Source organism: Antechinus flavipes, chromosome 6 (genome assembly GCF_016432865.1).
Source record: "Antechinus flavipes isolate AdamAnt ecotype Samford, QLD, Australia chromosome 6, AdamAnt_v2, whole genome shotgun sequence".
Taxonomy (NCBI): Eukaryota; Metazoa; Chordata; class Mammalia; order Dasyuromorphia; family Dasyuridae; genus Antechinus; species Antechinus flavipes.
This window is the reverse complement of record NC_067403.1, coordinates 107,803,156-107,824,853: the sequence shown is the minus strand read 5'-3', so window position 1 is coordinate 107,824,853 and position 21,698 is coordinate 107,803,156. Positions and strand designations below refer to the sequence as shown.

The 21,698-nt window shown below is 33.0% G+C and overlaps 1 protein-coding gene across 1 annotated transcript in view; it reads left to right on the top strand.

Moving 5' to 3' along the window:
• Positions 1 to 19,762, top strand: part of HPGD (15-hydroxyprostaglandin dehydrogenase) — a 50,682-nt gene extending 30,920 nt beyond the window's left edge. Inside the window, exons 5-7 of the mRNA XM_051967484.1 lie at positions 13,244 to 13,320; positions 15,914 to 16,077; positions 17,492 to 19,762. Coding sequence (XP_051823444.1) covers positions 13,244 to 13,320; positions 15,914 to 16,077; positions 17,492 to 17,630 — 380 coding nt within the window. The 3' untranslated portion in view covers positions 17,631 to 19,762. The remainder of the gene's footprint in view (positions 1 to 13,243; positions 13,321 to 15,913; positions 16,078 to 17,491) is intronic.
• Positions 19,763 to 21,698: the final 1,936 nt, after the last annotated feature.

The following is a 21,698-nucleotide window of genomic DNA, read 5'->3' as shown; positions in this document are numbered from 1 at the left end:
CCAACAGGGGTTGAGTAGTTGGTTACTCAGCGTGCTGAGGGAAGGGTGTGCTCAAGTCTGGAGACCTGGAAATCATACTGATAATTTGCCAGACACAAAAACTTCCATACAGACTTCTTGTCAACAATATGTGATATCTAAACATTCATTCGGGTCATATAGTTTTTGGTTCTCTGATGGAGGCCAGGTGGAATAAGAACACAGAATCCTGAACTTGGAGGCAAGAAGATTTGGGCTTATATATCACCTGTGAAAATGAATAGCTATATGACAAAGAAGGAAAGGAAGGAAGGGAGGGAGGATAGATGGAAGGAATGAAGGAACAAAGGAAAGAAGGAACGAGAGAGGGAAGGAGGAAGAGAAGGGAAGTGAGGGAGAAAGGAAAGAAGGGAAGGAAGGAATGTGAGAAAAATAAGGGAGGGAAAAAGGAATTAAGTGAGGAAAGGAAGGGGAGAGAGGGAGGAAATGAAGAAAAGAAGGAAGGAAAGAAAGAAGAAAAGAGGGGAGAGAAGAAAGGAATAAGTAAAGAAAGGAAGGGAGGAAGGAAAGAAGGAAAGGAAAGGAAGAAAATAAAGGAAAGGGAGAAGAAAATAAAATACTTATCAGGCACTTACTCTGTTCCTGGCACTGTGCTAGGTGCTTTACAAATATTTTCTTCATCACAACCCTGAAAGATAAGTGCTATTATTATCCTCATTTTAAGTTGAGGAAACTGAGATAGGCAGAGGTTAAAAGCCCAGGATTATAAGAGTTAGAGAGTGTTTGAACTCAGGTCTTCCTGACACCAGTCATTTTCCAGAACATCATTGACCCTGATATCAGCAAACTGTTTGAACAGTTAAAATCTAAAGATGCCCCATCAATAACATGAAGTTAACATTTATAGTACCAGCTCCACAAGATTGCTGTGGAGCTCAAATGAGGTCATGTACATAAAGTGCCTTGCCAACTTTCAATTCTTCTATGTATCAGTTACTATCATAAGGGAAAAACTGGTTTGGATTATGTGGAGATCATTTGTGCCATAGGGAGACATTACTTGTTGTTTACTATTGATAGAAAGACAATTGTTGGGGAAAGATCTAACCCATCCCTCTTTTGAAATGTTCTGTAGCTACAAAGTGCTTAACATTTATTGAAGTAATTCCTATTCTATGAAATTTAATTCAAGATGTATTTATCAGCCAAACTGTTACATTCCAGGTAGTGTTAGGTTTTAGGGACAAATTAACAAAAAACAAGTTGTATTGCCTTAACTACATGATATATTTAAAATCATTTCAGTGAAGGAAGGCACAAGGGGTGGAATGGTGGGATCAAAAGAAGCCTCATGTAGCAGGTGGCACATGAAATTAGCTTTGAAAGAAGGTCCTTGATGAGACTTCTGATTTTATGAGTAGAAAAGAAGAATGCTAAGCAGACTGGGGAAAAGTCTATACAAGGCATGGGAGAGGAAATAGAAAATCACAGAAAGTGGACCAGTTTGACTGAAACACGCTGGATTAAGAAGAGGAATGTGCAAAAACTCTGGGAAAGGAGCCTGGATCCAGACTATGGAGTGCTTTAAAACTCAGAGTATTGTATATTGAAGGCATCCGGAGTCATTCAAGCTTACTGAGGGCTGCTAGATAGTCCCATAGTGCATAGAGCCTCCAGTCAGGAAAACATCTTTCTGAGTTCAGATCTGGCCTTAGATATTTACTGAGTGACCCTGGGCAAGTTCCTTATCCCTGCTTGCCTCAGTTTCCTCATCTATAAAATGAGTTGGAAAAGGAAATGTCAAACCACTTCAGTATCTTTGTCAATAAAACCCAAAAAGTGTCATGAAGAGTCAGACACGACTGAAGAAAGACAAAACAACAGCAGCTTATCTAACAACAGCAGTTTCTCTGTGTTTTAGGAATATTATAATTATTATAGTACAATATTGTAATATAAATATATAACATTATATGGTAGCTATGAAATGGATGTATCAGAGAGGCAAGGTACTCCAGTTGGAAGCAATTATGATGAGATCCAGTGAGTTATGCTCTGAAGCTTCATCTATTTGCAGATGTTCAGTTTGTAGACAATGTAGATGTTGAATGTCACATATCTGTGTATGTTTAACTATAAGAAGAATACCTAACATAATCATTCCTACTTAGGCAAACCAATAAATTGAATTCAATAAAGTTAGAGTATGTGCAGATTGTAAGATGTGGTGGGAAAGGGAAAGTCCATAGAGCAGCTATTGGACTTGGAAGACCTGAGTTCAAATCCTGATACTTGCCTGAATAAGTCCCTTATCCACTCTTAGCTTCCAGTTTCCTTATTTGTAAAATAGGGGAAATAACAGCACCCATTTCTTTGGTGAAGATCAAATGAGTTAACATAGATAAACTGCTATATAAATTTTAAAGCATTCTATAAGTTATTAATAATAGTGCTTCTGAGCTAAAATAATCATCCTTTTGGAATCAAAACATGCTGCTATTGGGGGAAAACAGAGGTTTTGTGTATTTTTTGACTGAACTAAATACTTTGTGACTTGTAATCCTTGAGAACATAGAAAATGAAAAGGACTTAAAAATGCAGAATCTAGAAAGGAGATTAAAGTCATGAAATGCAATAAAGGAAAATGGACCATTTCATCTTAATGCTTATTACATTCTGCTCTACAGAATTCTGGACTTTTGTTTTAGTTTTTGTTTTTGTTTTTTAACTCTTTTAATTAATTATGATGTGAAATTCTGTGGTACTAAATTTATACTGATAGCATGAGAATTAGGTTTGGGTTTTATTTTTTAATACTTCTGAAGATTCTCCTTCTCTGTTAAGTATGAGAATGGGGAGTAGGTCTGTGATTTCATTGGTACAAAGATCTAACCATTCCCTCCACTAAAACCCTGCAACACCATTTCTATAGTTTCTAGATTTCAAGTACAATGCTGAAAGTTGCCTATAACAGAGAGATTCTATGACTTACCAAAAATCATGTAACTATTATAGGATAGCAATAGGACTTGAATCCAGGTCTTCTCTATTCTCACACTAAAGAGAGAAGGCAAATCTTCAGAAACATTTAAAAAAAAAAACCTAGGCCTAATTTTCATACTAACAGTATAAAATTAGTAACACACCATTTCACATTAAGAATGAAAAGAGCTTAAAAATAAAAGTCCAATATTTAACAGAAAATCAGTCCAAAGATGAAACTGTCCATATTCCATTATTACTTTTAATCTCAACTGCTTGATAATCAACTTTCTGTTGAAGAGCTTGCAAAATTAGTTATACTGAGACTCAGAGGACAGACAGATACAAAATGTATCACTGGACTTAAATTAAAAGTCCTGTCAACTCAGGTATAAAATAGAATTCATAGTATTATGAAGTAACCAAATGATAATGATGATAGTGATGGTGATGATGATGATAACAAAGAATTCAACTAGCATTTATATAGCTCTTTAGAGTTTGTTAAAAACTTTACAAATAGAATATTTGATCCTAAGAAGAGCCCTGAGAAATAGGTCCTATTATTATTTTTATTATATAGATGAAGAAACCAAGGAAGATGATCAAGTGATCAGTGTGTTTTAATTAATAAGTGTCTGAAGCAGAATTTAAACTCTTTTAAAACTACTTACCCCTCTCACTGTTCAGGTATACTGAAATATAGTTTTTAAAAAACTGAACCCCAGCTTTAAGAATTTAAGATCTGAAAACTATAAAAAAAACTTTTCATTTTAAACTTTTTACATAAAACATCTTTTGAGCTTTTGAATCAGCATCCTTTTGAGTATAAATAATTACCTAATTTTTAAATTTGACAATTTTTTACTACTTCAAAAGACTCATGGTCTTTTTATTGATATGGTACTGCCTTCACTAAGATAGATTGCTGTCCCCAGCATACCTTAATAAACAGAATGCTAACTACTATGGCTATGTTATTCTTTACCAACTTTTGGTCAAGAGCCTCCTGAAACTTGCCTCAGCTGGTTCCTCAGGTAGACTGTAAAACACTGAACTCCACTTGAAATCTTTATAACCTTGGAAGATCTGTAAAAGTTGTGTTCCTGCTGGCATGGCCTTTAAGGACCCATAGTAATCTCTTGGAACTTTAGAGTAACATTTTACTGAAGGGACTTACTAAACTGCTCCTTTAACAGATTTTAATCTTGTTAAAAAAAATAAAAAAAAAACTCAAAACTAAAAACACTTAGAATAATGCTGCTGTTGTTACACTGAACTGTGTTGTTTTAACAGCCAAATCTTTCCATCTAGACTTTACTGGGAGTTTTGCCTATGTAAAGATTACAGGACCAGACCTGTAAATTCATCTCAGAAATGAATTTGGATTTTCTAAAACCTCTGCAATTTTGTTAATTCCTGTAAAAATGGGGAGATTATCTTAGCTTATTATTGAAAGTAAAAAGCTTTACCAAAAAGGGATGAAAAAAAAAAAAAGCCCTACAGGATATTCCTGATAGCATATTCTGTTTTAGAAAGTGGCATTGTACTTTACATTATTAGCACTCTTTTTATTTACACAGCACAAGTAAAAGATTTTGAAGTTTAAATCATATCAAGAAGCATTTTGGGATCATATTCTCAGAACTGTGCTAGATGCCAGTCTGTGATACCATATCTAATGGTGCTGAGTTTGTGTTTCCCCTTTTAACTTTGTTCAAAGGGCAAGATAGTAATACTTGTTATCAGTTAGGACTATAAATTCGATGCCTTCTTAATCTGCTAAAAATAAAAAGAGAAAAACAAGTATTTGTTAAAGTGAAATATTCCCAGCCTTGTAGTTGTTCCACAAACAAGATCCCCCATCTCTCAGCTCTGGACATTTTCTCTGGTTGTCCTCATGCCTGGAATACTTACTCCACCCTTTTGCTCTAAGCACTGCCCTGCTAGCAGTTCATATGTAGTAATCAATATAATAATAGGTTTTTTAAAAATGATCATGAATTCCAGATTAAGAACCCTTGAATAAATATCAGAAAATACTTTAAAAAAAACCTTTTTTTATTTTTACCTTTTTACATAAAATATCCTTTGAGTGTAAATGATGGCCTATTTGGGTTTTGTAACTTAATTACTTCACCACAATGCTTTGCAAATCTTGATTACTTGAAAAATTGTTATTCAGTCCCTGCTAAAAGATCTCAGATGTAGGGGAAACCAGTATTTTCCAAAGGAGGACATTCCACTTTGAGATAATGCTAAGTATTAGGAAATATTACCTGCAATTTTATTCTCATCTTATCTCTTTACAACTTTTGCCCATTGCTAATAGACCTGTTCTTTGTGGCCAGGCAGAATTAAGACAATATCAGGACCCTTCAGATATTTGAAAAATACTATCCTGACTCCACTGAATTTCTTCCCCACTAGCATCTTTGTTTCTTCAGTTATATAGCATATAGCATAGACTCTAGACTTTCACCATTCGCATTGTCTTCCTTTTGGACACTTCCCAGATTATCCTTCCTGAACTGTGGCTCCCAGAGCTCTAGCCATGGTCTTTGATCAGGGCAGAATACGCTCATTATTCTGGGCAGGGCAGCTCTTCTCTTCTTAATATGGTTCCAGATCACATTAATTCCTTTAGCTACCATATTATAATTGCTTCATACAATCTATTAAAATACCATGTTTAGCCATGAATCCATCTTGTTAAAGAACTGAATTAAAATATGGTATAATGAAAAGAGCCATGGAAATATAGTACAGAGTTGAGTATGATTCATGACACTGCCAGGCACTTGGGAAATATTTTAGTTCTCTTAAAAAATAAAGAGGAAAGGGGGTTTAGTTTGATCCAAGAGTGCCATTATTGGGTCTGCATCTCAAAGAGATCATAAAAGAGGAAAATGAACCCACATGCACACCACTTTGTAATGTCAAAAGAATTGGAAAATGAGTGAAATAGCTGAATAAGTTATAGTATTTGAAAGTAATCAAAAAAAAAAAAAAAGAAAGTAATGGTATATTATTATTCTATACAAAGTAATGAACAGGCTGATTTTAGAAAAGCCTAGAAAGATTTACATGAAATGATGTTGAGAAGAGAGCAAAACCAGGAAAAACTGTACAAGCAACAGCAAGGTTGTGTGATGATCAACTATTGCGGACTTAGCTCTTCTCAGCAATTTAGTGATCTAAGACAATTCCAATAAACTTTGGATGAAAAATGCCATACATGTCCAGAGAGAGAACTGTGAAGACTTAATGTGGATCAAAGCACACTATTTTCACCTTTCTTTTTCTTCTGTTTTTTTTTCCTCATGGCTTTTAGCTTTTGTCCTGTTTTTTTCTCTTACAACATGACTCATGGAAATATGAAAAAAATGAATGTACATCTATAGTCAATTTTTTTTAAATCACACCACTCCCTTTCCTTCAAAATAAAAAATTAAGAGGGTTGGACAAAATGATCTTCAAAATAAGATCCCTTCCAGCTCTGTCTCAGATTCTCTGGGTTATGACCTTCTATATACTCATACCTCATCATATTTAGAATAAATAAAATCCTCCACTAATTAAAAAAAATTCCCTAAGAAACCAGGGATGCCTTTAAATTATACCATAGGAAGAAAAGAGTTGTCTCTGGCCTCTTGAGAAAGCCAATAAAACTTGTTTTGGAATACTTTATTTCACTCACTACTTACTTAAATATTGAATGAGGTGAGTTCAGAAGTTCAGTTGTATGACAGTAGAAATTAATTCCAAATCGCTCTTTGAAAGGCATTTCTGTTGGTCTTTAGATTACTTTCTTTTTCAGTGGGGAAAACATTCTGATTTATTGTATATTTTGTGGCTGTGTCAACTAGTTTATTTCTGTATAAACTCGTCTTTGCATTTTTTGGGTTAATGGCAGTTCCCAGACCTGAAGAGATTGTCTCAGAAAAGATGGATACACCACTGGATTAAACAGAAATCCTCTGCTTTTTGATTCTGAGGCTGCACTGAATAAATATTAGTTAAGCCACTGAACAGAGTAGTAGTGTTAGAGCCACTAGAAATGGGTTCAAATACTGACTTTAATGAATACTATTTAGATGATATTGGAGCAAATTATTTTCTATTTCTGAACCTCAGGTTTTTCTGAAAAACAAAGAGATTGGATTTGATGATCTAAAGTATCCTTCTACTTCCACTTCTAGAGTTTTGACTTTGGAGTATTACTTTAAGGATCCATAGTAAAATCTCTTGGAACTTCAGAGTAACATTTTGGGTTTTTGCTACCATCATATCAAAGAGACTAGATGGATGTGGCTTCTAAAAAGCATACATCTATTATTAGAAAGTTGTTTTTACACTATTTTATTAAGACAACTTGGAATAATCTTCCTTTAAAAAAAAAGTTTGATCTCTTAAGAAACCTACTAGTTCTAAAAATCCTGTAAGCTTCAAACTCCTGTTACATTTTTTATTTTGTTGAAAGTATAAGTGGTTGTTGAACATTGAGACCAAAGAACAGATGATAAAACTAACATACTTCTCTCTTCTCAAAACAAAGATGGAAAACTGTAAGAATGTAATATAACAAATACTACAGGGTGTTTACTTAAGTCAAAAAAAAACATTTTCAGTTCTTATTGTGTTCTGAACATGGTGCAAGTCACTGACAAAGAAGACAAAAACAGTTCCTATCCTCAATGAGTTCCCAGTCTAATAAGAGACAACAAGTAAATGATTATGTCCAAACAAGATGAAAATAGGATAACTTGGAGATAATCTCAGAGGTAAGGCACATGCATTGAGATGTATTGGAAAAAACTTCTTTTTAAAAAATATATTTATTAAACTAAATACAAAAAAAAACAATAAATATCCCATTTCAAGAAAGTGTATATAATATACAAGAAATTATATTCATGAGTCCATCTTTACTTCCTTGTAGGTTATTCTTTTGTTCTGTATTGTGCACTTTTTACTTTATTCTTTTAGTCCCCTGTCATCCCACCACCATCCTGAAGCAGGCTACAATTAAGCACAGGTACATATGTATATTGTACATCTACCTACAGACCCACACACCTATACAAAGACCTATATGCATACACACACGCGCGCACACACACACATACACACACATGCATTTACTCATATGTAAACATGCGTCTAAAACAATAAAACAGACAATTGAATGTGTCTGACATACAATATAGATTTGTCTCTTTGTTTGAATCTTTAAATTTGACTTTGTCTAAGATAAATGATTGCTAGTTCTACTTTTTTTTCTAATAAATTCTACTCCTGATCCTTATTACAATGTTTCTGTATTATCTCTTATTTCTACTTTAATTCTTCTCTACTTAGTAATTCTGCTCTTTAACTTGCCTTAAGCTTAACTTAACCTCTCCCAAACATATATTGTATCTAGGATATACTGCAACATATCCAACATATATAGGACTGCTTGCCCTCTAGGGGAGGGGGTGGAGGGAGGGAGGGGAAAAATCGGAACAGAAATGAGTGCAAGGGATAATGTTGTAAAAAAAAATTACCCTGACATGGATTCTGTCAATATAAAGTAATTATTAAATAAAACTTTAAAAAAAAAAAACTTAACCTCTCCCTACCCTGAATCTCTCCCTTATCTTCTCCCCCTACTCTTTCCTTTCTTCTTTATTAAACACCTTGTCCCATATCATTAATCTAAACATCATTCTTTATTCTACCTTATCCTATTCCCTCCCCTCTATTTCTTTATAGATTTTGCAGAGTGTTATACCCTTTATGATACATATATGTAGTATTCCCTATTTAACCTTCCCAATGTGAATAGATTTTCAGAACTCTAAGCCATCTTCTCTGTAATGTCTCTGGATTGGTTCTTCTTCTACATCTTTCCATTTGTATGACATAATGACTATTTTTACTTTTTTTTTATTTCTAGACAGTATTGCTTTTTAGAATTGGATCATATTTAACTCTGCCCCAGTCTCTTTTAAGCTACCCAATTACTGGTGTCAGTCTTAAATATATGGTATACATTTCTTTTTTGTTTTTTCTTTAAATTTATTTTACTTTAAAAACAGAATAAGAAAAAAAAAAAGAAAACCAGAAAAGGAAAACAAATAAAAAGAGAACATTGTCATGTGCCCATAGATTCAAATCAAGGAGGATTCAAATTATGTCACAACAAATTACCAGATCAAGAAAGTATATAAATAGAGAAAACTATATTTATGAATATGTATTTTTTACTTCCTTATAAATTATTCTTTTGTTCTCTGTTATATACCTTATTTACTTTATTCTTTCTCCCCTCTTTAATCCTCCTATCCCCAAGCAATCTTTAGTTAACAAAAGATATATTTATAGATATATATGTACATATATGCATAAATACCTCACATACATACACATATATATCTTTTCTATTCCTGACTCTGCTTAATTCTGTTCCTTAACTTGCCTTGCTATTACTTAACCTCCCCCCCATCCAAGGATTCCTCCCTTGTCTTTCCCATCCACCCATCCCTCCTCCCTTATTTCTTTATAGATTTTGGACGGTGCTATACCCTTCATGGTATATATGTAGCGTTGCCTATTAAATACATTCCAAATGTAAGTTTTCAGAACTACGAGCCCTCTACTCTCTGACGCCTGGGTTGTCTACTCTTCCTCTGCACCTCATTTGTATAACATAATTACTATTTTTTATCTTAACTCTGCCAATCTTTCTTTTGAGTTACCCCTAAAAATATAGTATATATTTAATTCTGGTCCTATTACTTGTCTTAAGCTTAATTTAACCTTCCCCCACTCTTGGATCTCTCCCTTATCTTCTCCCTCCATCTTTTCCTTCCCTCTTTTTAAATTTTTTTTTTTAATAATTATAACTTTTTGTTGACAGAACCCATGCCAGAGTAATTTTTTACAACATTATCCCTTGCACTCACTTTTGTTCTGATTTTTCCCCTCCCTCCCTCCACCCTCTCCCCCAGATGGCAAGCATTTTCCTTTCCTCTTTATCTACACATCTTGTTCCATATCATAAATCAATACATCCTTTTATACCCTACCTTATCCTATTCCCTCTCCCCATTTCTTTATAGATTTAGTATGTATTATACTAAAGGTATATATTATTTCCCATGTACAAAAAAAATTAAACAATTTGTTCATGTTGAGTTCCTTAAAATTGATCTTTTATATGTTTAATTTTCTATTGAGTTCAGGTTTGGTTGATAGAGAGTCATGAAAATCTGAAAGTTTGTTGAATGTCCCATTTTTTCTCATTCAACATTATGGATAATTTTGCTGGATATGATATTTTCAGCTATCCTTGTTCTTTTAATTATCGGTGGATATGATTTCAGACCTGTAGTCTTTTATTGTAGCTGCTAAGACCTGTACAATTCTAATCGCAACTCCAGCACATTTTATTTTATGTTTTGTTTGTTTCTTGCAAAATTCTCTCTTTGATTTGGGGGTTTTGAAATTTGGCAATAACATTTCTGTGTGTTTTCCACAAAGAGTCACCTTGAGATGGTGGTCAGTGGACTTTTTTCTATTTCTACTTTCCCCTCATGTTCTATTACTTCAGAACAATTTTCTAGGATTATTTCCTGCATTCTTGTGTCAAAGTACTTTTTTGGTCACAACTTTCAGGCAGTCCAATTATTTTTATCTTTCATCTTCTTGATCTATTCTCCAGATCTGTCATTTTTCTTATAAGATGTTTCACATTTTGTTCTATTTCTCATTCTTTATACTCTGTTTTATTTCTTGGTCTCTCATAGCTTCACTGGCTTCCCCTTCCCCAATTCTAATTTTAAAGAATTATTTTCATTTTTGAGACTGTATCTCATTTTCTAGTTGGTTAGCTTTTTTCATAATAATCTTCTTGTTTTTCTTGATGGTTTTATTTAGTTTTTCTTCAATGTCTCTCATTTGATTTTTAAATTCTTTTTTTTTTGAGTTCTTCTATAAATTCTCTCTGGGAAGGGAGTCATTTCACCTTACTCTTTGGGATAGAAGCTTTTTTTTTTTTTATTATTTCAGTGTTTTCCTCAAGATTAACCCTAGTCTTCCTGTACCTATAATAGATTTCTATGGTTGAGTACTTTCTCCTTTACTGGTTCTTTTTTTTTTTTTTTAATAAGAGGATTAGTATAAACTCTTTTAATCTGGGGTGGGAAGATGGTGCCTCTGGCTTTACTTCAATTATTTCCTCTAATCAGGAACCCAAACCTAAGAGCTCCATCCTCCTACAAGTGCACCAACAGGATCCCTGCCCCACTGCTTCTGCACTCACCAGGTGCTGGTTCTTTCTCAGTGGCACAGCTGAGCCTGGTATTCACAAGGTTATCCCTACTTGGTGTTTCTGTGGAGCTGAACTGGAGGTATTTGCACTTCACATAGATTAATCCTGGCTTGGGATCTTTCTTCAAATCTTTTTTTGGGTTGTACCTGGAAGATCTCTGTTCTATCCCAAGTCTTCCTGATTGTTTACCAGTCTGTTCCCCGAGAGATGCAGATTTGTTCTATTTGTGGGGAAAAATTGGAGAACATGAAATTTACCAACCTACTCCACTATCTTCCCAGAATTCTCCCATGGTATACATTTCCATGCACAACATGAAAACAATTTGTTCATGTTGAATTCCTTGAAATTAATCTTTAATATTAGTTCTTATATGTTAAATTTTCTATTGAGTTCAGATTTGGTTAAGATCAAAGATCTGAAAATCTGTAAGTTTGTTGAATATCCTTTCTTTCCATTCAAAATTAGTTATAATTTTTTTGGATATGATATTGTTGGCTCCAGCAAATTTGAATTTTTTGTTTATTTCTTGGAAAATTTTCTCTTTGACTTGGAGGGTTTGAAAATTTTGGCAATACTGTTTTTATTTGTTTTCCATAAAAGATCTCTTTGAGGTGTTGATTGGCAGTTTTTTTTTTCTATTTCTATGTTCCTTTTCTATTCTGTCACTCCAGAAATGATCATTTCTTGCATTATTGTGTCAGGATTCTTTTTTTATTACAGTTTTCAGGTATTCCAATTATTCTTATATTTTCTTGATCTATTCACCAGATCTATTCCTTTTCTTATGTTCCACATTCATTTTCTTCTTTAAAACTCTATTTCCTTTTCTAATTGGTTAACTTTTTTTTATAATCTAGTTTTTTCTTAGATGTATGAAAGGCTTCTTGCAGAAAATAGAATAGTAGTTGAGATTTGAAGAAAACCAGAGAAGAAACTAGGAAGAAATGAGAAGGGACAGTCTAGAAATGGGTGATAGCCACAGTTTCTCTAAGGGAACTGGCCTTAGCTTCCTGCTAATGGTAATAGGCAGAGCTGGTGAGGGGGAAAGGGCAATTATTTTCATTTTGTAAATGAAGCAGCTTGTGTCTCATCTTTCACTATATCTCTTAGGCATTCAGTTACATCTATAGGATGCCCCAGGTCCTGGTCAGTAGAATGTGTGTATTTGAGTGAGAGGGAGAAACATAGGGTAACTTGGTTAGAGGAAGCTCGAAGGGTCCCAACTCTGCCCCCAAATATAGGGCTTCCCTCTTCTCTGTTTTTTTTTTTTTGTAAGATGTGAAATTTTAATGGGGATATGGAGTTGAAATTGTTGAAAGACATAATGTTGACAAATGCACTGCATATATGGTTGATAATGGGACCCAGATCCAAACTAGGTTTTGTGATGCTGAAGCTCTCCTTGGCTCTACTCTCTAGGATTAACACTCAAGCATTCCTTAAAAAGAGATTGGAGAAGATTTGCAGAATAATAAATTGATACTTTGGTTTTAGTTCATAAAATGATTCATGGGGTTTCTTACAGAGTAATTTCCTACATGAACTCTGCTCTATTTAAAGATCATCCTAAACTTTCCTGGCTTAGAGGTGCAGAGTAATATAATTTTCCTCATCACCATAGATAGAGTAAACATTATTATATTATTATCCTCATTTTGTCAGTGAAGAAGCTAGAGTCTCACCCTTTACTAAATCTCTTGAACATTTCATTAGACCTATAGACTGCTCAGGGCCCTCGCCATTAGGATGTGTATATTTGTGTATTGAGGAAGAGCGATAGAAGACAAATTGGTAAATTTATCCAAATTGTTAATTCAAGTGGATATTTTTTCTTATTTAAAAGATTTACCAAAAGGAAAAAATTCTCTTAGCTATAGCTTGAACAGATGGGTTGGACTAAATCATTGTCTAGTAAAACTTTGCTTATTTAATTTTTCCTCCCTTGTCTTTTCTTTTTTAAAGGACTTATGCCTGCTGAACACCAGCCGGTATACTGTGCTTCCAAGCATGGAATAATTGGATTCACACGATCTGCTGCTGTGAGTAAATATACTACTGCCCTCAAACTTACCACTACTTAATATAGGGATTTATTTCTCTCTCTCCTTCTCCCTCTCTTTCTATCTTCCTTTCTGAATTTTAATAAAGTTACATGAGAAAAAGGTAGTTAAATGGCATAATAGACAAACCACTGGCCTTGAGTTGGGAAGAGGAGAGTTTGAATTCTGCCTCAGACACTTATTAGGTATGTGACCTTGACCCTGAACAAGTCCCTAATATTCTGCTTTTTTTTTTTTCATTTTCTCATATGTTACAAATTCAGGATGGTTATAGTAGCTAGAATAAAGAAATTGGAACTTTTGAAATCAGCTAAGTTTTGTTTTGTTTTCTGCTAAGTTATTTGTTTAATTATTAGATAATTTATCTTCAGACCAATTCTACCAAATATATTTCTTTTCTACTTTTTGCCTTATTTATAAACCAATATCTCTTTCATTACAATTAATAAAATGACTTAATAGTTTTTGACATCTATCCTTGAGTTGTTTAATATTTGCCACGTGTGTGCCAAATAATCTGCTTTGAAAATTATCAATTTATAATTTACATAACTGAAAATCCCAACATGAAAAAGCATTATGACATAAGAACTTTAAGAAAATGACATTTTTTTCTGAAAAATTCAAAACTAGCACAATCAATATATTTTGCAAATGATATAGAATGATTGCACTAAAACAAACAAGATTAGACTATGGCATTAAAAAAAAAAGAAAGCTACTAATGTTTCATCTTTGGATATTCAACATGTTGCCCTTCCTATGGGAAATTGATGCTATTGCCCTGCCATCAGTAGGACATGTGATTTGAATTATTTTTCCATTGTGACTGTTAGTGTATATGACTCAGCTCAAATCATTCTCATCATTTCCCGTGATGACCAATGAGTAGTATATGAAGGGTGTAGTCTGAAATCAAAAAACAGAATTTTTTTTTCTCTATGCAAAGTTGTAACTAGTCCAAGTATCAAACTACCAAATGGACTTTGTAAGAACTTTGTTTTATTCAGCTCCACAAATTAATCTACATTTACACTGACTGGGGTGTAGTTTCTAATAATATAAAACAAGCTTATTGAACTTTGTCTGACCATGCCTCTTTTTTGCCCCCCCCCAATTTTATGTAACCCCAAGCATGTAAATATATACATCAAATTTACTGAGAATAAATCATAATTTTGTGACTCTTACATTGTTATAAAACTCCATATGAGGTCAAAACCCACAGTTTAAGAAACTTTGATATGGAAGGCTAACTTCATAAGCAAGAGGGATTAGTGGCCTAAATTGAGTCAGTCTTACTGAAGAGCAAAATCTGAGAATTTTTTCTAGCCATAACTAATATATCCAACTTATTTCCCCATAAAGCCAAAAAAGAATATATGGGAAACAGAAGATCAGAAGCCTTAGAGATATATGAGAAAGAACCTCAGAAACAAATATAATCCAAAAGTTTTTAATCTGGGGTTTACAAACATGTTTTTTTTTTCTTATTTTGATAGCTATTTCAATAAAATTGGTTTGACTTCAATTCTCTTTAATATTGATTATGTAATTCTATGTCTTTATGCATTTTAAAAAATTCCTCTGAGAAAGAGTTCATAAGCTGACTGCCAAATATTTTATGACATACAAAAAAGTTAAGAAGCTCTGATTTAAATCCAACCTCATTTTACAGATGTGAAACCTGAAACCCTGAGAGTTAAGGCAACCACTTTTGGTTGTATTTTCATTTGAAGTATTTGAATTGCTCTCATTGGGAGAATAAAGACAGTGGCAGATTATCTTACTGTTTTTCAGAGCTCTCTGCTAGTTCTTCCATGGAAGAACAGACTCTTCTTCTCATAGTTTGAAATATTTGTTTCCAATTAATCAACATGTTTTTATTTTTTAAAATAATTTTTTATTGACAGATCATTTTTTACAAAATGTCAGGGTAATTTTTTTACAACATTATCCCTTGCACTCACTTCTGTTCTGATTTTCCCCCTCCCTCCCTCTACCCGCTCCCCCAAATGGCAAGCAGTCCTATGCAATCAACATGTTTTTAATTACTATATGGCCTCTAGGGATACAAATCCAAAAATGAAATAGCTCTTATCCTCAAGGAACTTACCTTTTCTCTGGAAGTTTGGCTTCACAAATTAATTAGACATATACAACATAAATAGAGAAGAAAACACTTGATTATGGGAGGAATTATGGAAGGCTTTTTGAAAGATTGGGCACTAGCTTGACAGTCGGGTTGGACTTAAAAGTGCCTTAATAGAGCATTATTCTAGAAACATAGTCTGGTGGATGATTTTGAAGGTCTTGAAGGCAGGAACACTTTTGTTTTGTCTTTGTGCCTTCATGCAATTATTATTGCAGAGAAGTTTAGTATTTGCCCTGGGTCCAATAACAGTAAGTATATGCAAAAGGATTTGAATTCTGAAGTTAGCTCACCCTATATAAAACCATGCTATCTCTTGTGACATTTTGCAGATGTTATTGTATACTAATTCTATTCAAAATGATAGTAGTTTTGAAAATCAATTATTTTTTAAAAATCAATTATTTTTTTCTCTTGTAGATTGCAGCTCACAATATGAAGACTGGAGTGAGATTAAATGCCATTTGTCCAGGTTTTGTTAATACACCAATCCTCCAGTCCATTGATAAAGAAGAAAACATGGGACAATATTATGGATACAAGGATTGTATCAAAGATATGATGAAAATTTATGGAATATTAGAGTAAGTAGAGATCTTCATATTTTCTCTCCTAAATTATTTAATAATACACCATCAAATAGTTATTAATTTTAAGTAAATAATATTAGCTTATAAATAATTAAATAAGCAGACAATTTGGGGCCTAAATGACTATGTTTGGCTGTACCTATGAAGCCAGGGATGACATCTAAGTTTTTTTAATGTTAAAATTTTATTTGAAAGAAAGAAGTCTTCTATATTCCAATAGAACTGCTTAATATCTTACCTGGTAATCAGCTGTGAAAAGGAAATATCATCAATATATGTATATTTTAAATAAATGTAATCTAAAGTTCTTCTCTATGATTAATTGGTTGACTATCTCTAAAGATAGAGAAAGAACCAAACTAAACTGAATCTATGTTCATTGGTTTAGAACACCCTCAGGTGAGGAAACTCCCTTTATTATTGTAACTTGACATCTGCTCTGCAAGGTATAGTCTTAGATTGCTTTAAGTAAATCTGCCCAAGGTCACATAGCCAGAGCATGTCTAAAGTGTTACTTGAATCCATTCTGATGCCAAGTAAGCCATAGAAATCTTTCAAAGATTAAATATTGATATTAAAATATAACTTTGTCAGGAAAAGAAATTTATTTCAGGGCATGCTGAATTTAAGATGCCTAAAAGACATCCAGTTCAAGATGTCCAAAAGGCAATTGGTGATACATGACTATATAATGTCTCAAAATAAAATTTGAAGCAATAGAAGCCTCAAAAGGATGTTTTCCAGTACAATACAACTGAAAAAACCAGCAGAAAAGGTCTGTTGCTCCAGAGTCACAGTTGAGCACAATCCAGAGCGGGGAGAAAAAATATGGAATGCAAATAATTTTAAAAACAAATGTTAAAAATTGTTTTAATGTATAATTGGAAAAAAATAAAATATTTTTTAAAAATAAAAAAAATTAAAATATATATAACTTTGTCAAAGTTCATGGGATCCTAACCCACATTCTTCATTCTACCATGGCTAAATAAGAGAATGTCAAAATAACATTAAAAAATCAGAAATATTCAGTGGCTTAATAAAGCCAGTAATAGGCTTTATTTATTTAATAGTATTATTTATTTGTTTGTTTGTTTGTTTTATTTATTTAATTTATTTGTTATTTATTTAACAATAATAGAGCATATGAAATAGGGAAAGCTCTATCTAAATAAAGTAAATATGAATAATTCAAGTCTAAAGTAATCAAAATCTCATAAGTTTTCTGATTACTGTAGTCATTTTTAAAGTTTTCTGAAATCTGCTTAAAAATGCTTTCATCATAAACTTACTCTTCTCTTACATAGTAGAGTGCCAGAGCCTAGAAATAAGTGAGAACTTTAGAAATTACTAAAAAAAAAAAAGTCATCCTAACTTTTAAAATTCGCCTCTCATTTCTGTTTTTTAGCACATCAATCATTGCCAAAGGGTTGATAACCATTATAGAAGATGATACTTTAAATGGTGCAATTATGAAGATCACAACATCTCAGGGAATTCACTTTCAAAACTATGATACAATTCCTTATCAGTCTAAAACTCAGTAAACATTTCATGGATTTGACAACATTTGGACAGAAATGCAGTTGATGAATACACACATTTCTGAATTTGATTCATAGTATAGAAGCTATTGTTTTTTAGATCCATCATGTTTTGTTTGATTCTTTTTTCAATACTTGAATTGCTCTTTCAAGGCTGATAGGGATATGTTATAAACAATTGTATTTGTGTTCATGATTGGTTTAAATGAGTAAAGCTACATGAAATAGCAAATAATCAATCATAATACTTTTAATACTTAATGTATACTCTTTGATCTGAGTAACTCCTATTCTTAAATTTTTTAGTGTATTTATTGTGACAGCATCCCTTTGTAGGAAGTATAAGAATCAACTACAATTGATATACTTATTACAGAGAGGATTAAAGTTGTTGTAGAGGACTATAGTTATATAGTCCTCTATATAAATAGAACTTGGAATTATTGATTTCACAGCTCAGATTCCTGTCTTAGGAGATACACGGCCTTCCCATTTGTCAATCACAAATTTTAATTTCTTATTGATTGGTCCACTTGAATTCAAAATTCTGAACTTTAACTTCAGAAGTTTTAATATTAAATTTTAGTGGCAATGCTTTTAGTATTGGCAATTCAACTTTTAGAAGTGACATGGAGCAAAAATAATAGCAAAGAACCCTTCCCCCTAAAAAATTTAATTTACATACTATTTTATTTTTTTAAGTGTAACTGAAATGTGTATTTCAGATTCAATTTTCATATTAATTTCATAGATTTCTAAATTGCTTGGCTTTCACTGAAATTGTTTGATTCAGATCTCTAAATATTACTAATTACTCTCAAATTGGATTATTAATCATTTGCTTCACTATTCAGGAGCTGATTTGGCAATAGCTATAGCAAAAAGCTACAAAATACAATAATAAAAACTGCCATGAAATAGTGTCCCTTTTGTTACTAGCATAGCTACACTCTTCAGGGCCAGTAAAGAATACAGTGAAGGGAAGAACTGGCTAACTTACTTGAGGTGTATAAAAATGTTTTCTGCTGCACTAAGTTAAAGTAATCCATACTTCATTACCACTCAATGATGAAAGCCCAAGATTCCTAACTTAGTCACTGAATTCTGGAAGCCAGTGAATCTACTTTGCCTGATGGATGAGACCTATAGCTCTCCTAATCTGAGTCAGTTCTCTGGATTGTGAAGCAAATGACTGATGTATCTCCTAAAGGACAGCAGATAAAGATTAGGAGGGTTTTCATCCATAGGGTCCCATATATGTTGGGACTAAAATTCTGTGTAGTTAAATTTCTGCTATTTTGTGGAACTCTTTAAGGAAGCTGTTGGGACAGACAGCCTCAGCAATGCAGAACTCCAGTGGAAGAAGATTCAATTTGCTGGAGAAAAGTTGGGAATAAGCTATGTCATATGTAGGTATAGACCTTTCCACAACATGCATTGAATGTCACTATTGTAAACCATATTTTCTTTTTGTCCTTTTTCATTTTCTCCCTGTGACATGAAGTCATATTTTGAAATCTGTGTATAGCAATTAGACCTACCATATACCCTGGCAGCTCTCAGCAAATATACTCTGTGATGGAAATACTCTCTTTCAAGACAAAGAACTATCCATAGCAGGTATTAAGAAGCAATATTTGAGCAGCACCAAATAAAAATGTGAGTGTATATATTAAGAAAAGTCTGTTCACCTTTTTAAAAGTATGTAAATAGTGTTCATAATCCTGCAACATGATATACTACATGAGCCTATGAATAGGGGAAAGAAATAGCTTACTATGTTGGGAAAACCCCAACTTGTATATTCTAAACACGGTTGCCTCCTATTTTTATATCGCCAGTCATGATTCCAATATAGATAAGTGCTTCCCCTGTTTCTCTTTTCTTCTGTGAATACAGGACTTTCTTCCAAATTCTCAGATCCTCTTCCTACTTCCAAGTTACAAAGGATCCAAGCAGCCTATTTTTTTCTCTGTGTAACTAACCTGACTATATAGGTTGGACTGGGAAAAGATCAAAATGGAAATTTGTTCATATGTCTTAAGTATTTAGAATGTTTCTTTTGTTGCTGAATGAATATTAAAAACTGAAGTGGATTAAAGATGTAAATTTTGAATAAAGTTTAATGGAATTAATATACTGTATCTGGTTCTAAGAATTTTTTTCCAAAAATAAGAACTTAAAAGGAAACCTTTCCTGACTTACTATCTTATAGCACCCCACCTCCAAACTTTCTCAACCCAAACCCCAACTGAAAGTGCTCTCTCTTTAAATTTCTCATGGCACACTGCCTAAACATGTTCTTTACACTTCTTCTATGGTCTGGGACCTACTTATTTTTCTATTTGTCCCTACCACTCCATTTACTTTTCTCTTATTTTATTTGAAAATTCCTTTACAGCAGGTAAGTCTTTGTACTCCTATCTTGAATCATGGACCTTTATACAAAGGTAAAGTTAATATTTATTGAATGTACTGAATGAATAAGTGGTAATGACACTTATAAAAAGGAAAACCAAACATAGAGTATAATAGGGAAAACAAGAGGTAAAAAGATCCCTGGCTGAGGGGTAAGTCTTGAAGCTAATCCTTCTTATTGTATGATTTTGAGAAAGTCACATAAACTTTATCAATCTGCTTATTAATTATCGGGGAAAAACCCGAGCATTAGAGCATATCACAAATGTATTTATTTAGTATGAAAGGAAACTGAGGCTGAGAAAGGTTAAGTGATTTGCCAAGGATACGTAGTAAGCTAATACAAGTACAAAGAATAAAATATCCCTGCTTGTAGGAAACTTCTAATGAGAAAGACAAGTATATATAATATATCAAACAAATTAGCAAATGTATGCAAAATAAATAAATGATATGAAGGAAAACAGCAGCAATTTGGGAGATCAAGAAAGACTTCATGCAAAAAAAAAAAAAAGTCATCTGAATTTCATCTACAGGAAAGAAGGACTCTAAGGCAGAGATAAGGAGAAAGTGCATTCCAGGCCTAAAGAATGGCAATGTATAGGAGATGAGCAGTAATGGGAGATAGACTGAGAAACAAAAAGATAAGTTTGGCTAGATCACAGGTTGCAAGAGGGGAAAAATAACCAATGAGATTAGAAAAATAGGCAAAAAGTTACATAGAAGTTAATCATATTGCCTAACTAATGATTTAAATATGGCTTTACAATTTGTAGCTCCACTACAAAGTAAAGATTTCTATTCTGTATTGCTGTATTGAATTAAATTGAATTGAACGAAAATGGCTTCAATTTCTGAATCCTTCTGATCAACACGAGCTCCAAGATATTATATAGCATCAGCATTCTCAATTTACTATTGAGGACAAGCTATGACTACAGAACATCTTTTAAATTCTATTGCAGGGAAGTTCTGCCTCAGTATATACACATGTTAAAAAAAAGTCAACAAATTTGTAATTAGCCTCACATATAGGATGTGTGTGTGTGTGTGTGTGTGTGTGTGTGTGTCTAATTTCCCTATCAACCATTCCTTCCCTAGCTGGTATTCATTTAGGTTGGGGAACATGCAAAAATTATATGTGTTTGCATTTGCATGTGAGCAGTTTCTCTTTAGATTGAACCTGTAATTATATCTGAATAGGGAGCTCCTGGCAAGGACTTTCCATCATGAATACATGTCAAAACCTTTGCCACTTTAAGAATTTTAGAGAGCTGCTTGGCATACAAAGAGATTAAAGGATCTGACTAGAGTGCCACACAAAAAAAAATGTGTAAAGACTTAAACCCAGATCAAACATGATCAGCAACTATCTTTCTGCTATACTAGTAATATCTTCCCTCTAAGATTATTTTATGTGTAAACTTTTATATAGTTATCAGGTTTTTTTCCCCTAGCAGAATGTGAATGCTTTGGGTACAGAGATTGTTTTAAGCTTTTTGGATATCATCTAAACTTAAACTATAGTAACTCTGGTGACTTGCTATCTCTAATTTAAAGTATCCATCTTCTAAATATATCCTGATATTTAAAAGATCCATTTTTCCATAACTGGGTCCTTGGTCTCAAATCACTTCCCTATATTTTTCAGTT